The 26,455-nt window shown below is 33.9% G+C and overlaps 1 protein-coding gene across 3 annotated transcripts in view; it reads right to left on the reverse strand.

Annotated features, from left to right (window-relative positions):
• Positions 1 to 278: 278 nt before the first annotated feature.
• DSE (dermatan sulfate epimerase) overlaps positions 279 to 26,455 on the reverse strand; it is a 92,424-nt gene continuing 66,247 nt past the window's right edge. For all 3 annotated transcript variants that reach the window (XM_074310044.1, XM_074310045.1, XM_074310046.1), the window contains 4 exons: positions 14,164 to 14,417; positions 10,587 to 10,826; positions 7,247 to 7,454; positions 279 to 4,047 (listed from right to left, as the gene is read on the reverse strand). In XM_074310044.1, coding sequence (XP_074166145.1) covers positions 2,268 to 4,047; positions 7,247 to 7,454; positions 10,587 to 10,826; positions 14,164 to 14,417 — 2,482 coding nt within the window. In that variant the 3' untranslated portion in view covers positions 279 to 2,267. The remainder of the gene's footprint in view (positions 4,048 to 7,246; positions 7,455 to 10,586; positions 10,827 to 14,163; positions 14,418 to 26,455) is intronic.

The following is a 26,455-nucleotide window of genomic DNA, read 5'->3' on the forward strand; positions in this document are numbered from 1 at the left end:
GAGGGACTAGGAAGTGCAGTGAGCTTAGCCAGACTCACTCTGGGCAGGAGACAAGGAGGTGAGGTTGTGGAGATCCTATGTGGCCATTCACTTTATTTCTACCGCTAAAGACCAAGAATAAAGACTTTTGCTTATCCTGACTCCCATTGATTTTAAGGTATCTAGAGTACTAATGCAGTCGCCACATTAAGAGATTTGATTTCTCTCAGAATTGGCTTATAAAAATAAGCAATTTCCCCCAGATAACAGTGCCAACACATCATTTCTGAAGACACAAATTTCATATCTTTATATTTCACATAAATTTTAATGTTTGACATTTCTTATCAACCAATCTCATTCCTTGATGTTCACATAAAAGGTTAAAGATCACAGTCCAGAATATTTGTGTCAAAAGGAAATACAACAGAATTGATTTGATTCTGTCATAACTATATTACATAAAATTTTAGCCCTTTAATTATTAGCAGATCTCAATTAGAACAAGTATTAGATACTATTAAGTAGTTGTATTATTTGAATTTGCACTGTATAGCTACACTAAGTTGGCTCCAGTTACCACCTTTTACATAATTATAACCCCAAATAGTGTGAATCTGACTACATTCACCTATTTCATGTTATTCATCATTTGCATTGATTGGAATCTACTTGAAATGAAATAATAATGAAACACAAATTTTTGAAGACTGGAAGAAAAAAAACTGGACATCTTATATGACCCTTCTATATAATAAAGACAAGATAATATAAAAATTGAGACAATAATCATCTATTTATTTAGCAAAATAAACCTGAAGGAAAGCATGATTCTTCCCTTATTAGAAACATAACCATCATATATAATATTTTGTTTCTCATCTTCTTTGGTGTGGAAATCTACCTTTAAGTCACACAAATGTTTGTTCTGTTTATACATTTAGGTGATAACTCCCCCCACCCCCATACAAAAAATAACATGATCAAACAACTTTTAGTCCCAATTAAACCTCCTATTCTGATGGTGAATCAGATAAAAAAAAAAAATATCTCAAACTATACTTGGAAATTTGACAGTGTTTGTCAAATATTTGTGTGCATGTGTGTATGCATGTTTCTGTGTGTATATGAATGTGCAAATTTATATTGCTGAAAACTTTTTATGCCCCCTGGGGGGAAAATATTCTAAGTTTTTCTTGGTACTATGGCACTCTCTTTTGCAATCTGAATATTAACACAAGATGTGAATGTTTATATTTAATCTATGTGTATATTCCTTCATATGTATACCTACATATATAGCATATATACATGTGTGTATGTGTATATATATGTACATATATATGCACACACACACACACATATATATATATATATATATATACATATGTATATATACATATTTATATTTTTGTGTATTATATTTCCTGGAGAATATCACCTCACTGAAATCAGGGACTGTTTTCTTTTTCTTTTCCCCCGTGTATAACTCAGTGTGCACATAATAAGCACTAATATTGGTTAAAGTGGGTGTGTAAAAGAGTGTTGGATCTGGAATCATAAAACCTGAGTTTGAATCTCATAGGGCTCTGCCACTAACTCCCTATATCACCTTGGATATGTCACTTTCTTCCCCTGGGCTTCAGTTTTCTCATTTGCAAGAAGAAGGGAAGGGGATAAGATTAGAAGACCTCTAAGATCCTCTTCTACTTTAAAGGTATGATTCAATAAATGATTTAATTAAAGCACTATTGAGACTACCTCCAGGGGAAAGAATTTTGTACTGCAACAGAAATTGTGTTAAAAAATTTAATTTAGAGAGCTCTCTGATAGTCATGGAATAATGTCTGAATATCAAATTCAAGATAAAAAAAACAATTTTAGAATCAGTTTCCTCCCTCTTTTTTATGCCATGGTTTTAAAAAAGTATGACAATTGCTTAATTCTGGACTTTCTGTTACAATTAAAAATAATCATCCTTTCACTATTGTCATTAGCAAAGCAAAGCACTTTTCCAGGTGCTGTGGGATCATCATGTGAGTCTTCATTTTCTGAGAGGTTATGCATGCCTTAAGTCTTACTGTCTCTGTCTCTCTTTCTGCTTTTGTTTGTCTGTCTGTCTGTCTCTGCTTCCTGAAAAGATCTTTCTCTTTCTCCTGATCTCAGATTTCCTGGAATGTATATGAGAAAACTAAAACCATCTTCAAATTAGCATCCTCTTAGGAGATTTTGAATTTTGCATAGATTCCAGGGATCACAGAATGGTTGGGCAGTTCATAGTAGCATGGCTAGCACTGAGACTGGGAACAAGAAGAGTACAACCAAAGTAAGATGCAACTATCAACCAGAAGGATAGCATAGACACATCTTTGACCATGCAGACTCTGGGCCCTCTGAAAGTAAGTCAGTTGCATTGCTAGCATGACAAAGAAAATAGCAATGTTCAAAATGAGGAAAAGCCTGGTATAGGAAGCAGATATTGAGGGGGCCCTGCTTCGGGCAGTTGTCACCATTTGGGCCTGCCCGAACTGGCCTCTGAATGGTACCCCAATTTTGTGTTTCACATAGGAGACATCAGCAAAATCTAAAAGGTCTTTCATTTCTTCATCTTCATCTATGGGCAATTCTTTCTGTGCCAAAATCTGAGCTTTCTGTCGGATCTTTTTCTCATTTACTTCAATCTGTGCAAAAATGTCAGGGACGGCATCAATGAACTTGTAGCGCCTGGCTGGCCTTCGGTTCTTTTTTGCCTTGCCTTGTAGCTGCTGTTTTCTCTGCTGCTGCTGCTGCTGCTGAGAGATTGCAAATATCCTATCAATGGCTTCCTCTGTCTGTCTCTTATCTGAAAATCTCAGCAGGCGCTCAGCAGTCTTTCGAAAGCTAGCTGTGTTACGGACACGGGACAAGATCTGCTTCTCCAGCTGCTGAAAAACTGGCTTGAAATGCTGGAGATTGCGTTCTACAATTCCGGCATAGTCCTTTACCTCAGACACAGGAGAGCTCTTAATGATGGCAGACTGATCAAAAAGAATCTTTTGGTGATCTGCAATGACATGTACAAAGGCCGTTTGTCCAGCAGCCTCACCTGTCCAAAGGTAAACTGCGTAAGCATGGTCACTAGTGGCTATAAATACATCTAGTTGTTGAGCATCCCCATGGAGGTTGAAGCTTTGAACATTGATAGAAGGTCCTATGAAAAGGTAGGCTACTTTGGTGATGGGACTCCGGAGGTGTGTAGTGACATTCACATAGTTCGTTCCATTGTATGGATATCCCCGGGGGTAAGTTACTGAAGCAATGGTTGCTTTCTCACTATAGCCAGTATCATCCATCCAATACATTTTATATATACCATCTCGCTGCTTAATGTAAGCCCCATGGACACCATCTACAACAGTCTCTTCAAAAGGGACATCCACATTATGAAAAAAACTTGCCGCTGTCTCTAGAGTACTGTCTTCTTCCAGGTGGATTTGATCCACAAGGAGGAGGAGCTGAGGGTGCAAGAGAATTAGGTTCCTCTGGAAATTTTTCAGCTTTAGCTGAGGATTATAGGCCCCCACTCCTTCCCCTCGTATAAAAACCACTCCATCTTTCTCCAGAGCAGCCACCACTCTCCCCTGACAGTGGGCAGCCGAGTCATGTTTGTACTTTGACCACTTTGATGAACAGTCTTCTGTGACCTGACCCTCCCAAGGAGAGAAGCAGCTTTTTGATACTGCAGGGGCAAACATTAGCACATTGTTGAAGAAAGTGTACTTTGGCCCATAGAGAGCCTCTGTGATGAAAGGCACACCATTGGGAGCAAAGGTAAATGAATTTTGATCAGGATGCTCATGGCCAGCATTAAAATTTCTCCATCCTTTGATCCATTCTTTGTACTTGTTTCTGTGGACAATGTCATAGATTGCACGTCCTCCAAGTTTTCCTGACTTGAAGGAAAGAAAAGGTCTATTGATCTCTGCAGGCAGGGCACTTCCATAAGTCACAACACCCCAGTCCTCAAAATAATGCAGTGTTGGGGTACCGTAGTCTGGTGGGGGTACAGAACCCAAGCTGGCTTCGTACCTATTAAGTGAATATTAAAGAAAATAAACATCAAATTGATGACACATCAGAGCATATGCAACAATAAGTATATAATTATTGGGGAGACTAATGTATAAACAAAATGTGTTCTGCATTGTCTTGGTATTGCATAGCTCTAGGAACCTCACAGTACAATAAGTCATGACAGTTTTTAGTGGAACATCATAGCAGCTACCAAACCAGCAGAAGTCTTTGGAGACTCTTTGGGGATCATCTAAGAATTCTAAGGCCATCTAGGCAGCAAGAGAGCTAAGCAAATCTCAATTTTTTACTCAGAAACTTGAGAACTGTTACTACTAACACAAATCAGTGAGAACTCATGGTTCTAAGTATATTTCTATGACCTTTAGTTTGTAGTTTAATGGCTAGGAGAAGAACTATTAGCACCTGACTTAAAATGAAAAAATATCACAATGAGGTTCCATCATACTTCTGCCTTCTTTGACTTTTTTTTTTTCTTTTTTGAAACTTGAAACAAAGGTAGGAAGAAAGTGAATTGCTTTGTAGTAGCAAGGAACTGAAAAATGAGTGGATGCCCATCACTTGGGGAATGGCTGAATAAGTTGTAGTACATGAATATAATGGAATATTATTGTTCTACATGAAATTATGAGCAGGATGATTTCAGAAAAAGCTGAAAAGACTTACATGAATTGATGCTAAGTGGGGTGAGTAAATCAAGAGAACACTGTATATAGCCACAAGAAGATTATATAATAATCATATGATTATGTGATGGCTTTTTTCAGGAATGAGGTGATTCAAGGCAATTCCAATAGATTTGTGACAGAAAGAGCCATCCACATACAGAGAGAAGAATATGGAGACTGAATGTGCATCATAGCATAGTATTTTCACTTTTTTTTCCCCCATATGCTTATTTTTTTCTTTCTCATTTTTCCCTCTTTGTAATTTATTTATTTATTTATTGCACAGCATTATAAAGATGGAAATATGTTTAGAAAAATTGCACAATGTTTAACCTATATTGAATTGCTGTCCAGGGGAGGGGAGAGGAGGAGAGGGAAGAAAAAAAAACTTGGAATACAAGCTTTTGCAAGGGTGAATGTTGAAAACTATCTTTTCATGTATTTTGAAAATTAAAAAGCTATTGTTAGTTTTTTTTAAAGTAAATTATTAAATGGCCAAAGTGTACTATACAAACATAAAATTTCATATATATATATATAACATATATTTCATATATAATAAAATTATATTTTTTAGATCTTTTTTCCCCCTTCAGATTTTACTCCTTAAATCTGAATCAAAAGCCCCAGAAAAAGCAGCATATTGGAAAAAAAAAAAAAGAATACTGCTTTGCAAATTAAGAGATTCCCAATATGGTCTCAATTCTTCCCCTTATTGCTTGTGTGACATTGGGCAAATCACTTCATTTCTCTGGGGTTTAGTTCCTTTTTATGTAAAATGAGGAGATTGGCCTAAATGGTCTCCAAGATCCTTTCCAGCCCTAATCTTCTAGGATCCATTTAAATTAACTATAAATATTTTGTTGTTACATAGTTGGGGAAAAAACTTTTTAGGGGTTTTCAAGACCATATAGTTCTGCTCTTTCATTTTACATATGGAGGACATTGAGGTCTAAGGAATTTATTTAAAACCTAGACCCCTTGATTTCAAATTTAGATTTCTTTCCACTGTACCATACTATTTTTTATGGGTTCACAAATATTTACTACCTTTTGCTCAGAGTACTTATGGATGGATAGGGAAGAAGGGCTGACACAGATCATCAGTAACTCCTATTCTTCCCTCTAAGCTGGAACAATTTTGGGTGAAGTTGGTTTTATGCTTATTTGATTCTGGACCTACTTGTTATTTTGGGATTTCTGAGTTTCAAGATAAGAAAAAGTCTTTTCATATATTTTGTCAGGCAACCAGGACACTATTGTTGATAGCATGCCGCATCAATGTAAATTTAGAGAAACTAGTAAAAAAATAGTCAAAAATAAAAACTTTCTTCCAGTCTTCTGTATTTTTCTCCTGCCTCTAGAATTCATGTATGCTAGGGGAGAGAAAATGGCTCATAGTTAATATTTATCTATTTCCCCATAGCCAGATTTCAAATCCTTGATTAGATCTTATAGTTTTGATAAATGGGAGACATTGTCAAACATTTAATGTACTATGAATCTCAAAAAGTTTTTATAATTGCAAATTAACAATGAAAATGTCAGTTCAACAGCAGTAACACTAACCTATTTATTTTTTCTCATTAATGGCTTAATGTATTTGTGAAATTGTGATAAAGTGAAATGAATCAAACCATGAGAAGTTCACTACTCAAACAATGGAAAAGAGGTAATGGGTTAATGATTAATTGATTCCTTGTACTTTTTATTCTGAAGTATTGGATAACAACAATGTACTTGGCAATATATAAAACAGATGGTGATATAGTGTTTCCCCCTGGAGGCTTCAAAAATTATTTTCTGAAATTAAGGCAATCAGTGATGAATGGCTCTTATATCAAAGAAATGTTGTTGTATACTTTTTAAAACCTTAAAACATGCTTAGAAACAAATATTTAAGAATTAGAAGATCCTTATATTCCATTTGTTAGAACATGTTATTCTATGAAATTTGTGGTATTATAACAACAAAAAGTAATTCCAGCCCAAAACTTATTTCTTCCATTTTATAACCATATCCAAACAGATATAAATCATAAAACTATGCTCTGTTTTATAATAATGCAAAATAAGGAGAGATCTGCTCCCTCACAACAAATTTGAAAGGGCTTTTAGCACAAAAATTAAGACTATCTGAAGAGATGTTTCTTGGTTTCAAGATAGGGCACAATATGATATAAATCGTGCTGATGCTGCATATTCTGTGAAAAATGGAGATATTGGTAAGCTGTATTTTAGATAAAAAATAATGTAGCTTGCATATTACATAAAACATAATTTCAATGCTTTCCTTCTCTTAATTATTTCCTATTTATCTTGTTTATTTCTATTTGTTTGCTGCTTTGTATATACTTGTTTGCATTCTATCATTAGACTGTAAACTCTTTGAGGGCAGGGACTGTCTTTTGCCTCTTTTGTATCTCCAGCTTTTAGCTCAGTGCCTGTAGGCACTTAATAAATGAATATTGATTGACTGATTGATTACCAAAACCCAATCTCTTTGGAGACAATTCAAGGTATCTTACCAGAGAAATTCAGTGTGCAAGGTACACCAGCGCTGCCCTTTTGATGCTGTACCTGGACCTTCTATCACTCTGTTCTGTCGAATCTGATCTGCCAGCCAATTGCCGCTGCCATTACGCATGACAAATTTATCTAGAAAGACCAACTGACTTTCTGGCCCATAAAACCAGTTGTAATTTGAGTCTGCAATTGCCACTGTTCTTTGAAAACCTGAATGGATGGGGAGGGAAAGATTGAAAGAACAAATTAATAAATATTTTAAAAAACATATATGCAGAAAATAGTTTTCTGATGCATTTGTGTATTTAATTCTCTGGGAGTCACATTAATGTAAAAAGATTTATGAAATTATCTTTATGAAACATATACATAGATTGTAAGTGTTGACATGGCTGCATGAATGCTCTGTAAATATTTTGTTTACATGAAGCTCAGGAACTTATTTATTTTATTATTAGTTAGGAAATTAGGGGTTTGGGGCTTAAAAAAAACTGCTACTATGTCAATCTATGTATCTTTTGGCTTTTCTAAAGAGAGGGTAACTCTCATGTGAAGTCATGAATGCACATATAAAGTAAAAAACAAAGAATGTGAATCTACCCACATTACTACTTTTCTCTGTGTTTCACTTTCTCATCTGTGAAATGGGAGTGATAATATCTATCACACAGTTATGGTGATTATGTATTAAGATAATATACCAAAATTTCCCTCCAAAACCATTGGTTTCATGTAGTAATCTGATGTAATGAAACCACTCTCCAGCTCAAGATAGACTGGAAAAATTTCATGAAAGTTTGTCTCACTGGAATGGAAAGGTTTTCAGCCCAGCTCAGATACACTCTGGGAAAGATGGTGAGAGAGTCTAAATCACAGCAAATCAGCAACTAAGACCCTCAGTCCTGACTCAGTAGAGGAGCAAATCAGTGGGGCAGTTTCCAGTCCCAGCTCAGAAGGCAAACTCTGGGAAAACTCCAGGCTTTTCCTGGAAAGAGCAGCCAAGCTACCTACTGCAAACCCAAGGGGCCCCTATGCTCAAAGCCAAGACTCAGAGATGAATAGGAAGCTTGGGATAGCATCCTATTTATTTCAGGAGCAGAACTCAATCATAAAAGTAAAAAAAAAGAAGAAGAAATACCAAAAGAAAAGAAAAGAAAATGAGTAAGAAACAAAAAAGAACCTTGACCATAGAAAGCTCCTATGGTGATAGAGCAGCCCAAAACACAAATTAAGACAAGGGCAAAATATGCACAGAAGAAATCTTAAAAACTGATATGAAATGGTCTCAAGCCCAAAGAGGCTTCTTGGAAGTGTTCATAAAAGACTTTAAAAGGCAAATAACAGAGTTAGAGGAAAAAATGAGAAAGGAAATGAGAGATATGCATGAGAGAGTCAACAGCTTGGAAAAGCAAAGAAAAAATTGTTCGAACAAAACAATTTGTTAAAAAGTATAATTAACCAAGTGGAAAAAGAGATACAAAAACTAACCGAAGAAAATCACACATTAAAAACCATAACAAGGCAAATGGAAACTAATGACTCTGTGAGAAAGCAAAAAATCAGTCAAACAAGCTAAAAAGAATGAAAAAAATGAAAGAAAATATGAAATATCTCATTGGAAAAACAGCTGACCTGGAAAATAAATCCAGAAGAGACAATGTAAAAATTATTGGCCTATTTGAAGGCCCTCCCCCCCCCAAAAAAAGGAATCATTAAGGAAAACTGCCCTAATATTCTAGAAACAGAAGGGGAAATATGCATTTAAAGAATCCATAGATCACCTTCAGAAAACTCCAAGGAACACTGTTGCAAAATTCTAGATCTACAACCTCAAGGAAAAATTACTGCAAGGTGCTATTAAAAAAAAAAATTCATATATCAAGGAGAAACAGTCAGGATTATCCAGGATCTGCCAGCTTCTACAATAAAGGATTGGAGAGCCTGAAATGCCATATTCTAGAAGGCAAAAGACCTAGGGTTACCACCAAGAATTAACTACCCAATGAGACTCAGCATCATCTTTCAGAGGAGGCAATGGAGCTTCAATATAGTAAGAGACTTTCAATCATTTCTATTGAAAAAAAAAAAAAAGAACTGAACAGAAAATTTAATCTTCAAGCACAGGACCAAGAGAAGCATAGAAAGGGAAGGAGGGAGAAAATATATATTATTTAAAGGTTAAACTGTTTACATCTCTAGATGGGAAAATGATATCTGTAACTCTTGAGAACTGCATTTATTACTAGGGCAAACAGAGGAGGATATCACATAGACTGAAGGTATGGTTGTGAATGGATTCTGATGTGATGACATCAAAGAAAAAAGACATTAAGGGGTAGAAAAAGGTCTTTACATGAAGAAGAGGAAAAGGGAGATATAATGGGATAATTAGTTCACATGAAGAGGGTCAAAAGACCTATTAAAAATGAGGGAAAGAAGGGGAAAAAAGATATAATATATTGAAAAGTGCCTGACAAACCTTAAAGCACCATCTAAATGTCCATGATTATTGTTCTGTCACTAAAATTGACCAAATCAAGGGATTTTGATATGCATTTTCAGTATCTTGCATGAACATTTTGCAATCACCCACTAAAATTATACTGTCATGAAACAGCTGAGTTCTACTAAATGATTAGATGAAACAACTGACATAAACTTTTTTTCAAACATTATCTGTCTCACAAAAATGGTCTTATAAACTATTTCCATACAAAACTGACCAATCAGCAACCAGAATTTATGGAAGGCTATGGAAGGAAATTCTGTGGTCACTGCTTTTTTAGCTTTCTGCCCTGAATCCCATGGATTCTACTTCTAAATGTAGTTAGAATTTTTTTTTGAACTATAAACCTAAACATTTCTAAAATATTAAGAGAAAGAATGAAAAACAAAGTAGGACAATTTAGGTATTATAGGCATGTGCAAGAAAATGAACTCATCAGTATAACTGTTTGTTTTCTCATATATATAAAAATTAGATAGTGTATACAAAACCAAGATAGTAAAAGAAATGTTCCCAATTAGATTTCTTTTTCTAACTTGCTTTTTAACCTTTTTAAAAAACTCTGTGCTTTTTAAAGCTCATATCATTATTGCAATTTTGTGCTTATCATAAATCCACACATAAATTTAACAAATATCCTGTGTTAAAGAACAAAATGTATTTATTATTGAGCAAACTACTTTTGTTTAAGAAGACAAATATCCTGCATAAGTGCCCATAATCCAAAGGTTTCATCCTTTTCCAGAATATATAAGTAAAGAATAAATGTTTCAATGAAGAAAAAATTGAGTTCTTTTGCTCACATTGTTATCATTCACCTCCTCTGTGAAACTCACCTGGAAGTACTGTTCTGTACATGAATGCAAAGTGTTGCTTAAGCCAAGGATGATTAAAGTGGTTGATATCAAAATGCCTCTGTACCAGGAACATGTACTGAAAGAGGGATCTGGTGGTATAGCTACCGTAGGCGACTCCTTCATAGAGGGAGCCATCTGTGACTTCTCTGAGTAAGACCATAGACTTCTCCATGATGGCCAAAACTTGTTTGGTCCACAAATAGGCTTCCTGAAGATAACCTAAACCAGAAAAATACATGGCAATGATAATTAATTGACAAAGAAAAATTTAACAACACCCCCATACTTAAGATATTAAGTGGGAGAAAAAAAAAAAGATTGTTTCTGCTAAATGAACTGAGTGGACTAATCTATGCTATTTATATTTTGTAAATTTCTTATTCCAGCTGAGTCAGGTTACAATCATTTAAGCACCTACCATATGGCAGACTTTCTGCTTAGCACTAGGGATACAAAGCAAAGTTCTAACACCATTCCCACAGCACTATAAATAGTTTTCATTGTTTTTAGAGTTTCTGAGAATTTATATAATTTTTATAATTGATAATAAATTTTTATGATGAATATTCAGGAAACTGATACTTACTTGAAGTTTCTGTAGTTCTATCAGTGACAAGAAGAGACCAAACCATCATTTGTCATATATGTCATAGTAAAGATTCCTTTCATATATAGATTGCATTAGTTGTTTTCTGATGTCCCTTCCAACTTTTAGAATCTGTGATTCAGTTTGGGGGACTTCTTTCACAATTCCTCTGTACCTTGTTGGCTAACATGTGTTATTGTAGCTGGATTAAATTCATTGACTGGTGGCCAACTTGGTGATAAATATCTCTAAACTTAGGTCAGTTCTTTGGCTATAAACACATGCACCCCTTTGTTAGATCCCTACTTAAGTCAAGATGTCACTTGTGGTGTCCTTGCTCCTCTTCAAAACAAAAACAAACAACAATCTGAAGCCTCCCCAGTTTAGCAGAAGCCAGCGCTTTTACTCTAGTGCATAGCCTTCAAAAAACCAGAATCACCTTTACCTCATAATGTGACATCCCAGAAAAACTTTAATTGAGAATATTAGTATTTCTACCAATAATATATCATTATGAGCAGCATGTGATCTTATGTTTATGAGAAAATAGTTACATATTGAGCAATAACAGCACTAAATTTCACTAAATTAGTTATAGCAACTGAAAATACCATACACCCTCTTTTTTTGTTTGCCATACCAAACATGTTTGTTTTACAAGTTTAGTGCCATAATCCATTGTTATTGCCAGTGGAAATAGATCTGCAGCTAAGGTAATAAGCATACTACATAATACCAACAAGAATCTATGTAGAAGAATGTTAAAGGATATCATCAGAATAATATATGACTGAAAAGGGAGAGAAACTTGTCATGTAATGAACTGATAGACAGATGGGTGTAATACAGATATCCAAGCAATGTCAAGAGATGAAGAAGATGTTTCCCAGTATACTTCCTTGTGGAGGATTTATAGGATATAGGCAACAATCACACAAGAGGAGGAAGCATGGAGGAGTTGCAATCTTCCCAGCCAGGGAGAGTATTTATATCAAAGGAATCATGGATTCGTGGATTCCTAAAATAAGGTAGAAAGATATCCAAGTATGAAAGGAAGGATTCACTATGATAATACAGAATCTAAATCTAGGTTTTTGAAATGGGATTCTTCCTGTCTTTTATATGAGCCTTCTGAAATCTATGCTTCCTAATGCAAAGATGTGGGTCAGACTATTTCCATTTCTATCACAAAGTGAAGTAATCCCTTTCTTTTCAAGGTTTAAAAAGATCAGTTAGTTCCTGCTTGTTTGGTTAGAATCAAATCCATGACAGTTATTCCCCTTTGATGTTTTTTCTACTTTGGTGCAGAATTAAATTACCATTAAAGGCAAGTTCTCTTTTGGAGAATTTAAATTCCCCATTCTTACAATATAATGTCTTTTGGACAAGTTTTCATTTGTGTACCAGTTATTTAATCTTTTCCTAGGTGGTCTGTTACATAGTCTCACTACAACGTTATTCTGTTGTTCTTTACTTAGATGTTTTTTAATTATGTTTTATTCCTTCTTGGATCTTCACATAGGAAGACACACCCTGAGCTTCTGTATTGAGATTTCCATGATAATTATCTTTACTTTTTAAAAAACATATAGTTTCTTAATAAAAATGCTACTCTATCCCCTTGATTTATCTGATTAATTTTGATTAATGTATATATCTAGAAAGGAAAGGTGACAATAAGGGAAGAGTACCTTGGAGTTAAGAGGAAAGCCAGGATCAAATTCTATTTCTGATTCATGTAACCTGTTTCTTGGTAAATAATATAATTTCTTATATCTACCTCCTCCCAACTTCCCCAGAGCATTGTACTGCCTAGATAGAAAGGATTTTTTCCCTGAAAATGATGTTAGATTGAACTCATCTTTCTGACTCCTGGGCCAGTAGTTTACCTACAGTGCCTCTCAGTTGCCTCTAACCTCGCATTCCATTCCAGTATTCTTTTTGCTATATCATGCTACTCTTCTTATGCCTGGGCCTTGAAATTCATCATATTTATCAAGGGAAAGGAAAGAATAGCTTTTCCTTCCTGTTTGTATTTTCCTGAGGTGAATATTAAAAATAATTTCCATTCTCAGGGCACATACTGTAGATAAAGGACAAAAGGAAAGCTAGACTGAGATAAAATCCTCAAAATGAATAATATGCAAGGGGATATTTGAGACCTATAATACACTGACTTTTCCCCCCTAGCATCCAAGTATTCCTTGAATATTTTAACAGTTTTCATGAAAGTGACTTCATTATTTTAAAAATAATAGATATAAAAAGTCATTTATAGAACTCCACAATGGATCTTAGGCACTTATAGACTAAGACCTAAGTTCAAATCCTGCCTCCGATACTAGCTATGTGATTATGGACAAGACAGTTAAGCACTTTGTGACTTAGTTTGTCCATCTGTAAAAAAAGATTGAATTCGATGGTCTCTAAGGCCCCTTGCAGTTCTAATTCTATAATCTTGCTGGTCCAATGAGGCCTCCCTAGAGCAAAGGGAAATGAAAAACTGGCAGTCATGCTGTAAGCTCAAGTTGTATGTCTACAAAGGAAAAATGAAGTGGTATGTTGATAATTATCCTGTGAGCCTAAGTAGTCTGGACAGCCAATTCAAATCACTTCTAAATGAACTTTTTAACCCCAGGCAGCTATTTTCAGTGCCAGAATTCACTGGATAATTGCCAAATATTCACTTTACTTTTTGTTCTGATATGTAGCCTAAGGAGATCACAATAATACTATATTCAATAGATTAAAGTTAATATAATTAACAAAAATCAAAGAAAATACAACTTTGAATTAGCTAGTACATGTCCCATTATGACTCCAGGTCACGAGCTTGTTTAAGATCTAAGTACCAATGTGAAATATAAAGGATATAGCAAGCAATCAGAATTACTCCTACTCAGGAAAAAATGGTAAATAGGATGGATACAAGTATCATAAATCTACTCCCTTATTTGAATTTTCACACACCTTGATTCATCAGAACCAGGCTTCCCGTCAACAGAGCCATACAATTGGTAGGCTGGTGATTGTGCAGGTATTGAAACCCCCATCCTCGGCGGTATGATGTTTCATACATGTATCCTGAGGCATTGGCAATCACTTCAAGAAACTTCTCCTGTTGGGTCTTGCTCAGGTAGTTGTACAGGAAGTCATAGGCAGTGGCAAAACCAACCAGAGAATGAGCAAGGGGGACCTCATCCCAAGGAGCATCTTTCACTAGCCTGCAAAAGAGAAAGCAGTATAATTGTAAATGACCTATTTTGCAAAAGATTTCATCATACTTCTGGGGTATTAAGTTATAGAACTCATGGATCTAAATCCATATTTTAAGGGTTTATGGACATGTAGTTAAATGATACTTCTTTTAAAAAAATGCTGAATATGAATATCTAATGTGATTGTAGTGAACTCTTTCAGTCCTTAGACTTCTGAAAGTAAAAAAGCTTCGAATAGATTGCTTTTTAATGAGAGATAAAGGAATCAGTTTCTGGTGTATATGGTGTGTGTGTGTGTGTGTGTGTATGTAGAACAGAATATTCAGATGCTATTCAAAATTTTCCCTAATGTTCCTTCTGGGTTTTCACTCTTCCTCTTTGAAAACTGTCTTTTACTCATATGGTTTCCTTTGTTGAAACATCCTATGTGTGTCAAAGCTAAATGTGATTTAATTATTTAGCATTCAAAAAGTATGCATAACGTGTTTACTATGTGACAGGCAGTGTGCTAAGAGGGAGGAATACCAGAACAAAAGTGTATTCTGTCTTCAAAAAGCTTATATTTTAGGGGGGGGGAGCAATATATATATACATAGAAAATTAATATAAAAACATATACATAATAATTTTTTTTACAAAGAGGTCATTGGAAAGTGGGGTAATCATAATGGGATTCTTGTAGAAGTCTTTGAGTTTAGCTTTGAAAGAAGCTAAGTTTGCCAAGAGGCAGAGGTGAGGAGGTCACTCTAGACATGAGGCTAAACAAGCATGGAAACAGAATCCAGAATGTCATGTGTAAGACACTGATGCAGTCAGTGTGGGAATTTGTTATAAAGGTTTTTCCTCCCTCGATTGAGGTAGGGGTGAGGGTGGGAGGAGGGATTCTGTATGAAGGAGGGAATGTGATACTGCCAAAAGAAAAAAAAAATAGAAAAAGAAAAGTGAGTCACTGAAATGTGGTTTTGAGATGAAAAGAGAACAGAAGAAGGCCAAAAAAGAAATTATAAGTAGATAGCTTTGTGAGTTTATCACATACTTAAAAAGAAAAGCAGCCTGCATTTTATGGAGATGTAGAATTTCAAGTACGAGCCTGTCTTTATGTGGAAGGATATATTCCACTATGTATATGAAAATTCTCACTTTGTTTCATGTTTGTTAAATAAAAAAAATTTTTTTATGTCCAGGGCAGGGAACTTTTCCTTATTTTATGCCCCCTCCCCCCCCGCCTTATCTTCTATTTAGCCATTATATTCTCTAGACAGATATTACATATCATCTATCAATACATCCTAAAGATTATTAGGCTTTTTCATCTGAATCTTCTTTTTTGTGCTGTTTCCCCAAATTAGGATGTGAATTCCTTGGGAGAATGGACTGTTTTTTTTTTTTTTTTTTCTAACCAGTATGCTCAGAATTTAACACATAATAGGAACTTAAGTGTTTTTTTCTATCTAGTTATAATAATAGTAGATTAGGGACTTGAAATTATTAGGCTTGCTAAATATTGCTCTCCATACCCTATATGTTGGTCAAACTGACCTTCTTGAATAAATTAAAAAACACTTAAGTTCCCATTAAGTGTCAACAATTCTGACCAAAATGAAAGCAATGACTTTCTATTAGTGGCCTGCCAATTCTGCTCAGGCTATTTGTAATAACATTGCCATTATTACTGGCTAATAACTAAAAGGTTAATAAACTAGGTAATTTGGAGCAGTAATTCCTCTAATCACTTTCCTTTATATAAATAATTATAAGCAATAAAGATCTTCAAAACCAATCCAGCATTTGTGGAAATCTCTAATTCTTAGTAACTGTATTTAACTTGCTTCTTTTACCCTTTCCTTTTTTTTCCTCCTGCAAGCACTTGAAGGATACCTACTCTATGCATAGCAACATGAGGAGCTATAAGAAACAAGAACAAAGGAACATGCAGATGTACAAGAGATTCCCCTGAAGTATAGAACCTTAACTCAGTAATTTCCCATGTTTATTCACATCATCAATAGTTGGCTAGCTTATCTGTGAGATATTAGCAGTAATAAAACTAAGGTTTGTGAGTGGAATTACTATATATACCAGTAAGCTTCTCTATGATCACAAAGATTGAATCAACTAAGCCGTTTTCCCAATTTCTCTATAGTCATAAAAGAGACTAAGCATAAAAGAATGATAAATTAATTCCAGTTTCTTAAAAAGAAACACTTTGGAGCATGTCTTACCATCAGTGAATAAGTAGCACTATCTTCAAAGCAATTTAAGAGCATAGTTAGAATTCATCTAGGCTTAAGGTTCTTTTAAATTTTTTTTTCAATAGTATTTTATTTTTTCCAATTATATATATGTAAAGAGTTTTCAATATTCATTTTTGTAAGGTTTTGAATTTCAATTTTTTTCACCCCAAGACATCAAGCAATTTGATGAGGTCATACATGTACAATTATTTTAAATATATTTCCAAATTAGTTATGTTATGAAAGAAAAATCAGAACAAAAGTGAAAAAAACATGAGACAAAAAAAGCAACAACAAAAAAGTGAAAATAGCATACTTGCATCAGCATTAAGTCTCCATAATTTTCTCTCTGGATATGGATTAACTTTGAGATTCTTAATCTGGGATCCATGAATTTGCTTTTAAAAAGACTGTCATAATTATATTTTAATATAATTGATTTCTTTTGAAATCTTAGGTATTTTATTTTATGCATTAGAAACACTATTCTGAGGAAGGAGTCCGTAGGCTTCACCAGTTCACCAAAGCAGTAAATGACATAAAAAAGATTAGAAACCTTGATACTCAAATAATGAGGTCCAGAATGATAAAGTGATTTGTCTAATCTCCTTGACAGTAGAGAAAGGCTTATTTTTGTTTTTCTATCCTCAGTGCCTAATACTGTGCATAGTAAAGGCTTAATAAATGCTTGTTCAATTAATTGAGTCAAGACTAAAAACTAGGACTCCTGATTCCCTACACAGTTAACTTTGCACTATACTGTGTGACATATATAGATATATGGATATGCATAAGTCATGTTATATTGAATATCTTTACATGTCTATATATGTATATGTGTGTGAATTCTGAATTTGTACTTTCATCAGCTTAAAGGAACTCTCAGAAAAGGAAAGTCTCTCTACAAAATCAGGTTGGTATCTTCTCTGCAAATGATAATCCTAGAGATTAATTTAGAGTTCTGAAAGTTTAAATTATTCATCTAGGTAGTATCTGGATATGGGTCTTCCTGGGCAAGATTCAAAGTCAATATTCTATCCATTATAGCATTCTGCCTAACTTCCTCTCTTTCCCTCTCCATTATGTCAAGCTTATGCACATGCATATATATATATATATATATATATATATACACACATACACACACATTTATGCTTCATCAATCCACTAAATGTACTTTTACTTATTTTTGCTCCTACCTCATTCAGAGTGACACAATATTTAGCATTGGAAGGATTCTTTTTTTTTTTTTTAATTTGTTTATTTTGTTTAATTTTATAATTATATATTTTTGACAGTATATATGCATGAGTAATTTTTTTATAACATTATCCCTTGTATTCATTTTTCCAAATTTTCCCCTCCCTCCCTCTACTCCCTTCCCTAGATGACAGGCAATCCCATACATTTTACATGTGCTACAGTATAACCTAGATACAATATATGTGTGTAAATCCAATTTTCTTGTTGCACGTTAAGTATTAGATTCCAAAAGTATAAGTAACCTGGGTAGATAGACAGTAGTGCTAACAGTTTACATTCACTTCCTAGTGTTCCTTCTCTAGGTGTTGTTTCTGTCCATCATTGATCAACTGGAAGTGAGTTGGATCTTCTTTATGTTGAAGATATCCACTTCTATCAGAATACATCCTCATACAGTATCATTGTTGAAGTGTATAATGATCTCCTAATTCTGCTCATTTCACTCAGCATCAATTCATGTAAGTCTCTCCAAACCTTTCTGAATTCATTGTGCTGGTCATTTCTTACAGAGCAATAATATTCCATAACCTTCATATACCATAATTTATACAACCATTCTCCAATTGATAGGCATCCATTCATCTTTCAGTTTCTAGCCACTATGAAAAGAGCTGTCACAAACATTTTGGCACATATAGGTCCCTTTCTCCTCTTTAGTATTTCTTTGGGATATAAGCATTGGAAGGATTCTTAAAAATCATGTAGTTTATTCCCCTCATATTACAAAAAAGGAAAATTCAGACCAAGCAGGTTAAGTGATTTTTCCATGACCACACATGTATAGTGAAACAGTGGAAGAGGTGCTTGCTCATTTCTGCCTCTGTCATTTTTGGCAAGTCATTTAAGCTCTCCAAGTCTCAGTTTCCCCGTCTGTAAAATAAAGGGGTTAGACTAGAAGACATTTAAGATCTTTTATAGCTCTGAATTTACAATTGCAAGTTGCAGAGTTGAAATTTGAACCCATGTATTCTGATCTTAAGTTTTTTGTGAACTGATGTTGGAAACTGCATGTTACATCCACCTATTTCATTAAATGCTTTAAAAGAATAAGTTTAAAGTAGAAGATGAAATACAAGACATCAAAACCTCAGTTTCCTTCAGATAATATAAGGTATAAAATTTATATGGCAGATAAAGTTATTTAAGTTCTGAAACTTAAGGTATAATAGCAATTGTTTTTTTGATCACATGAAAGGTGTAGTGATCACAGTTCCTTATGACATATTAGTCTCTACCTTTCTATGATTATAAAACTCAAACTAAATCTACTTTGTGTGAAAGAAAATTGGGAAATAACAAAGAAACCACAGCAAAAATAAAGTGCCTAAAGTTGAGTAAGTACAGAAAATTGGGTCAACAAATTACTTTTAGTTACTGTCAAAAGTTCCAGTCAACTCTATTTTAGTACCAGTTTATTTCAATAAATATTTCTATCATGATTACAAATAGAAAACTTTCAATATTTCAGAAGAAGAAAGAAGAAAACTTCCTTGGTTAAAAACTTGCAGCATTTTTTATAAAATATAAATCCTGGATCTAGTGTTGATACTCTTTGATAATTTCATTGGTGCCCATATATAACTAGATGTGATCAAACTTTCCTTTTTTTTTTTTTTTAATAAAAATTATTTATTTATTTTTAGCCAATATAAAAATTCTGTAAAAGACTAACTGGGCATGAAAGAAGTAATGAATGAGAGAATTACAAAGTTTTTCTATAGGCTGTTTTCAAATGTATGTGCTTTAATTAATGTAACTAATTAAAGCATTTATAGTGGCCAGGATTTATGCTAAGTGCTGGAGAGACAAAGGCAAAAACAGAATATTTCATAGCCATGAGAAACTTTTAAGGATTTTTCTTAACTTTGACAGATAACAAAGCATTGAATTAAATGGTTTGAGGGAAGGAGCAGAAACAGGAATATGCATATTCAAAAATAATAATAAAAATAAAATGTGCTATTACAGAAGAAAATGAAATTGTCATTTAAAACCAAAGGGAAACAAGCCAAGTGCAATCATTTGCTGAGGCAATTAGGGCTAAGTGACTTCCCCAGGGTCACACACCTAGGAAGTATTAGGTGTCTGAGGCCACATTTCAACTCAAGTCTTCTTGACTTCAGGGCTGGTGCTCTTTCTACTGCACCAGCTAGCTGTCCCTAAGTGCAATTATTTGTAAAAATATAAATTACTTTAATTAATTGCTTTTAAGTTAATTTATATTAATGTTGCATTATGGTAATTACTTTTAAGACAAATCTGAAAAATCATTGAATCAGTATGTTCTTGAAAGAAAAAAATCCATTGACTTCAACAGACATTGTTTTAATATCTGTTATATACACAGTACTGAATTAAGAAAGATAAAACATTTTTAGAGACGATAATCCTTGCCCCCAGAATGTTTTCTGTCTAAAAGGAAGACAATTATAATGCAAAATGTTAAGAGATAAATCCATAAGAGAGGTATAAATGAAATGCTATGTGAATTCTAGGAGACCTAGGTGGTACAGTGATGGGGTGTAGAGCCTGGAGACAAGAAGACTCATCTCCTTGAGTCAACTCTGGCCCCAGATGTTGGTTAGATATGTGATCCAGGATAAGCCATTTAACCCTTTTCCCTTCAGTTTCCTCATCTGTAAAATGAACTGGACAAGGAAAAGGCAAACCATTCCAGTATCTTTGCCAAGAAAATTCCAAATTGAGTCATGAAGAGTCATGCACAACTGCCTTGACAAAACAACAAAATGTGAAGTCCAAGGGGAAGGTCATTACTGATAAAAAGTAGCATTTGAGGCAGACTATGGAAAAAAAAAAACTAGGCATAGAGCACAGCATGATTTATAAAACAGAAATGGGGAAGTACAATTTATGTCCAGAGATCAAAAGCCCTGGTATTAGATTGGTTGAAACAAGGCTACGTGAGGGAAGGTCTACAAACACCAGAACAGAATGTGAGCAGGAGTGGTTGATGCTTCTAAGTTAAGCATGGACTTATCATGTTTACAGTATGCTATAAAGTATATATCTTGTCTGCTTTTCACCATGCAAGAAACCTATCACTACATTCCTGTAGTTTTGGCTTGGAGTCAACCCCTGGAAGCAGACACACTTGCACCATTACTCAGTCTTTTTTCCCCTTGCCTTATCTCAGGCTTTTTGCAATCTTTGCCAAATGAACAAAGTAACTAAGTTTTAGAGATCAAATCAATTTGTTATCTATGTAGTATCTTAAAAGTTGAAACTGCCATTATAGCAGTTAGAAAGTGGTTAGAAAGTTTGGTTGAAAGAGATACTTCCCAGTTTATTTCCCAGATAATCCCATCAATATTTGATGAGGAAAAAGATTTCTCAGACTGTGGAATCTCTAATTTCAGAAAGAATGTTGCATTTGGAGTCACAAAGTCACAAATTCAAATTTCACTCATTATCTGCAAACATAAAGCAGTTAGTTTAGTGCTCTCTAAAGTCCCTTTTTAGCTTTACATTGGGTGACCTTAAAATGCTATATTACCTCTTTAGTTACACTGATAATCCAAGAAATAGAAAAATGTCCAGTTTGTGGAATGGCATCTGTGCATTGAAGAGAATGGAGCTAGAGTTTCCTGCTATACCAAAGCCTTAACAATAAGCAAAATTGACAGCTATTAAAAAAAAAATACTTTGTGTGATGACTTATACCTTAAACATGATGTTCCATTCATGAATCATACTTTCTAGTTTATTCATTACTCAAAGACACTGTATGCATTTATGTTTCTATATTTTTGATAATGACATTCTGTTTGCCTATAGAGAGGACTAACCACCCCACTTTTCCCTCTATCTATCCTAAGTCAATGACTATAGTCATCTAGTGGTTGATGAACCTAAATATTCCAGTTTCTGGGATAATAACTTAGTATTTGACAAAAATTACTGAGAAAAATGCAAAATACTGCAATGGAAACTAGGCATTGACTAACATTTAACACCTTATATCAAGATAAGGTCGAAATGGGCTTATGATTTAGACATAAAGGGTGATACTATAAGAAAATTAGGCGAACAAGGAATAATCTTCCTCTCAGATCTGTGGAGAAGGAAGGAATTTATGGCTAATGAATGCAAAATAGGTAATTTTGATTTTATTAAATTAAAAAGGTGTTTTTTTGTTTGTTTGTTTGTTTGTTTTTTAATAAACAAAGCTAATGCAGCCAAGATTAGAAGAGAAGCAGAAAACAGGGGGAAAGTTTTTTTTATATTCTATTTGATAAAGACCTCATTTGTGAACTATATAGAGAATTGACTTGAATACATAAGAATACAAGCCAGTTGATAAATGGTTAAAGGATATGAGCAATCAATTTTCAGATGAAGAAATTAAAGCCATTTCTAATCATATAAAACTGCTATAAATCACTATTGATTAAAGAAATGCAAATTAAGACAATTGTGAGACTCTACTACACACCTCTCAGATAGGCTAAAATGACAGGAAAATGTTGTAGAGAATATGGGAGAACTGAAACACTAATACATTGTTGGTGGAGTTGTGAATTGATCCAATCATTCTGGAGAGCAGTTTAGAACTATGCCCAAAGGCATACCTTTTGGTCCAGCAGTGTCTCTACTGGGCTTATATCCCACAGAGGTCATAAAAAAGGAAAAAGGATCCACATATGTAAAAATGTTTGTAGCAACCTTTTTTTTTTTTTTTTTTTTTTTTTTTTTTTTTTTTTTTTTTATAGTGGCAAGGAACTGGAAACTGAGTGGATGCCCATCACTTGGGGAATAGCTGAATAAGTTTTGGTATATGAATGTAATGGCATATTATTGTTCTATAAGAAATAATCAGGTTCTTTTCAACATTAGATGCTTCAGGCCAATTCCAATAGACTTGTAATGTAGAGAACCAATGCATCCAGAAAGAGGACTATGAGGACTGAATGTAGATCACAACATAGTATTTTTGCCTTTGTTGTTTGCTTGCTTTTTCCCCCCTTTCTCACTTTTTTCCTTTTTCATCTAATTTTTCTTGTGTAATGTGGTAAATGTGGAAATATGTATAGAAGAATTGCACATGTTTAACATATTGGATTGCTTATTGTCTAGGAGAAGGAGTGGGAGGAAGGGAAAGAGAAAAATATTGCAACAAAGTTTGCAAGTGTGAATTCTGAAAACTATCTTTCCATGTATTTTGAAAATAAAACACTATTATCATTAAAAAAAAAACCAATAAAATTATCTCATTTTATCCTCACAATAATCTTGGGAAGGAGGTGCTATTCTGATGCACATTTTTTATGATAAAACTGAAAATAGACAAAGATTAAATGATTTGTTCAGGGTCACATAACTAGCAAGAATCTTAAGGCCAGATTTGAACTTAGACTTTACTGATTAGAAGTTCAGCAAGTACAATACCAGTTATAGTAAGTACAGGTACATGGTACTAGTACTTTGTTCTTTTAGTATTAGAATTAGCACATAGAGAATATTTCATGGGGTTTTCAATTATATATTTCTTCTAAAGTTCCCGAATTCAAACTCTACTCTGACACCATTTCCTGTTACCTTATGTAGGAAGCACAGTTTTATACATTAGCAATGTAGTTGGTTGACTGTTCAAAATAGAACATATATTACCAATTGATTATAAAATGAAGGAAGAAAACTGTCCAGTTTATTCGGTTTCAATATCCCTTTCTATTTTAGCATTTCTACCTCAAATAATTTATTTAATCTTTGGATAAATTACAGTACTACACACAATACATTCAGCAATGATTCATTTCCCTCTAAACAAACACAAAATAAAATTTGACTATTCCTGCAAAATTTCAGATATAATTTAAATATTGTGACTAAGAAGTTAAAAAGGAAAGCTAGGTGGAACAGTGGATACAGTGCTGATCTAGAATTGGCTGGAATTCTCTTCTTGAACTCAGATCTCAGATACTTACTAGGTGTGTTACCCTGGAAAAGTCATTTACACCTTTTTCCACCATTTATAAAATGAACTCGAAAAGGAAAAGGCAAACCATAAGTTTGCCAAGAAAACCCCAAATGGGGTCATGAAGAGCCTAACTGAACTGAAAAAAAAAAAAAAAGGCTGAAACAACAATAACTATTGAATGTTGGGCAAAAGATGGTGTGTGCAAGGCAATAACTATATCTGGCTTCTTTTATCATTGCCTGCTTCACATTCCTGCTTTTGTCTTTAAATGATTATGACTAAGGCTATCCAAGGGTGGTCTCTAGAAGATTAACAGTATGGCAAATGAAGCCACAAATTGTTTTATGATTTGTTCAAGAAGAAACATATAAAAAGCCATGTTTCACACATGATGAGCTTCTGTTCACTGGATTATTGAAGTAAATGGATCAGGGTTTTCCTATTGCTTCTCTTTTTATAAATATGAAGACAGTTTATCTAGGATTAAATGTCCCAAAATAAAAAACAAATCCATGGGCATTCTAAGTATTCCTTTAATACTGATTGGTTCAAAGACAATTCTGAAAGTCCATTATGTGAAAGAATCAACTAAGAGGTATTTTTTTTTCACTTAAAATAGAATTTTATGTAATCTGTCATGAAAAGTGAGCTAATCCAAAGAGCAAATCTTAGTGACCTAATGTGAATGAAATGCAGAGTTGCAGTTTTAAAAGGGCAAAGGGCACAACTGTTATTAATCCAATGTTTCACTCATTTGACGTGAAGCCCTATGAACCAACTAAGCTTGAATTGACACAGTAGCTGATGTATATATAGTACCTACCCAAGCATATCCTATTGGAATAGAATCATACTGCATTTAGACCTAGAATTCCTTTTGGCTGAAGAAATGCACTTCTGGCTGCTCTCCAAGCAGAAAAAGAAAAAGTGGCTAAGCAGGATGACTGAAATATATTCAACTTTGATAACAAGTAGCTGTTTCGTTGTAATGGCAAAATTCCAAGGTCTAGGGTTAAAAACAGGCTTGCATTTCAGATTCTGAGTATGAAACTACAGAGGATCATTGGAATAAAGAATTGCTGAGACTTGACAATGATCTGGGTATAAAAAATTGAACTCACACTACTGTTCAATAATGCTTATGACAAAACACAAAATTTTTAGAAATAATGGAGTGTCTTTTAAGCTTAAAATGCTAAACAAACTTCAAATGCTTTTTTTTTTTTTTTTTTGCCTTTAGGGCTATGATTCTGTAGCAATTTATCTCTTTCACCAGTAGTTTCTGAAAACTATTCATAACTGAGAAAATACATCATTTAAAATAAATTAATATAAAGTTTTATAAATAAGTATACAGAAATGGGGTCTATTTGGAAATTTTCTCATCTCTGTTCTTTGATTTTCTTGGGGGTGACATAATCAATCCTTCAGTGCTATCTAGAAGTAAGATAACTTGCCTGATAGGGCATTAACTTTACAATTCATAGAGTAAATAAATATAAGTGCCTTTCCCTATGATCTCTTCCAGATGACCCTGGAATCTTGGACCACTCACAAAAATGACTCATTGGGTGGTACTTAGAATAATTGGAAAAGTACTTGGGGGATAACTTAATCTGGTGTCACAGATTAGTGGCAACAAGGTAGAATGGATTGAGTATTAACCTTAGAATCTGGAAAACCTAAATTCAAATTATACCTTAAACACTTATTAGTTGAGTGGCTTTGGGAAAATCATTCCTCAATTTAGTTTCTTCAACTATAAAATAAGGATAACAGTAATACCTTTCTCACAGGGTTGTTGGTAATAGCAAACGAAAAAACATAGACCTAATATATCAGAAACCTTCACACACATGCAAAGTGAGATGTTTTTCTGTACTTGGTAAACATCACAGAAATAGCAAAATCAATTGACCTACTCATGCAAAATGTTACCAAGAAAGCTATTCTTTATTGCCAGGAAAAATCTGCCTACTTTTATAACTTAAATAAAAATTGAAATTGATATTCTGCAGAGATTTAAACTATTATCTCCTTTCCTAAGTTAAAACATATTTTTATATATCCTGTCAAACAACAATAAAAAGAATGAACTCTTTGACATGAGATAAATATTACTCAGTCAAAAATGACTCTGGGAGATTTGAGGATCTGGGAAGTATTTTTGATGGTTTGGAACTCTCCCTGTCTTCTGAGTTAGGCTTAGCTAACTATGAACTGATTCCAAGTATAATCCTTATGCAATGATTTTCGGTTCCCTTCAAAAATGAATTTTATAATTGTGCCTTTTTAAAAGTAAAGAGAAGCCAAGATTTTGTGCAGATTATTTTTGTGGAAACTCTGCCTCTCTACAAGTCTTAAACTAAAGCTCTAAAGTTCAAGTCTCTGGGGTAAAATCAAAACAAGATTAAATTTAAATTTTATAAGGTTTTACTTTTCAGATGAGCTTTTCTAAGTCTAGTTTTTAAAAAACATTATCCTGCTATGATGTGGAAGCAGGACAGCAGAGAAAAAAAATGTAAATAGTAACTAAATGGTAGAAAATGTAGAAAAGGGACAGAGACTATTTTGTTTTGATGTTGTATTTTCCACTGAAATTAATTTAA

This window comes from Sminthopsis crassicaudata, chromosome 4 (genome assembly GCF_048593235.1).
Source record: "Sminthopsis crassicaudata isolate SCR6 chromosome 4, ASM4859323v1, whole genome shotgun sequence".
In the NCBI taxonomy this organism is placed as follows: domain Eukaryota; kingdom Metazoa; phylum Chordata; class Mammalia; order Dasyuromorphia; family Dasyuridae; genus Sminthopsis; species Sminthopsis crassicaudata.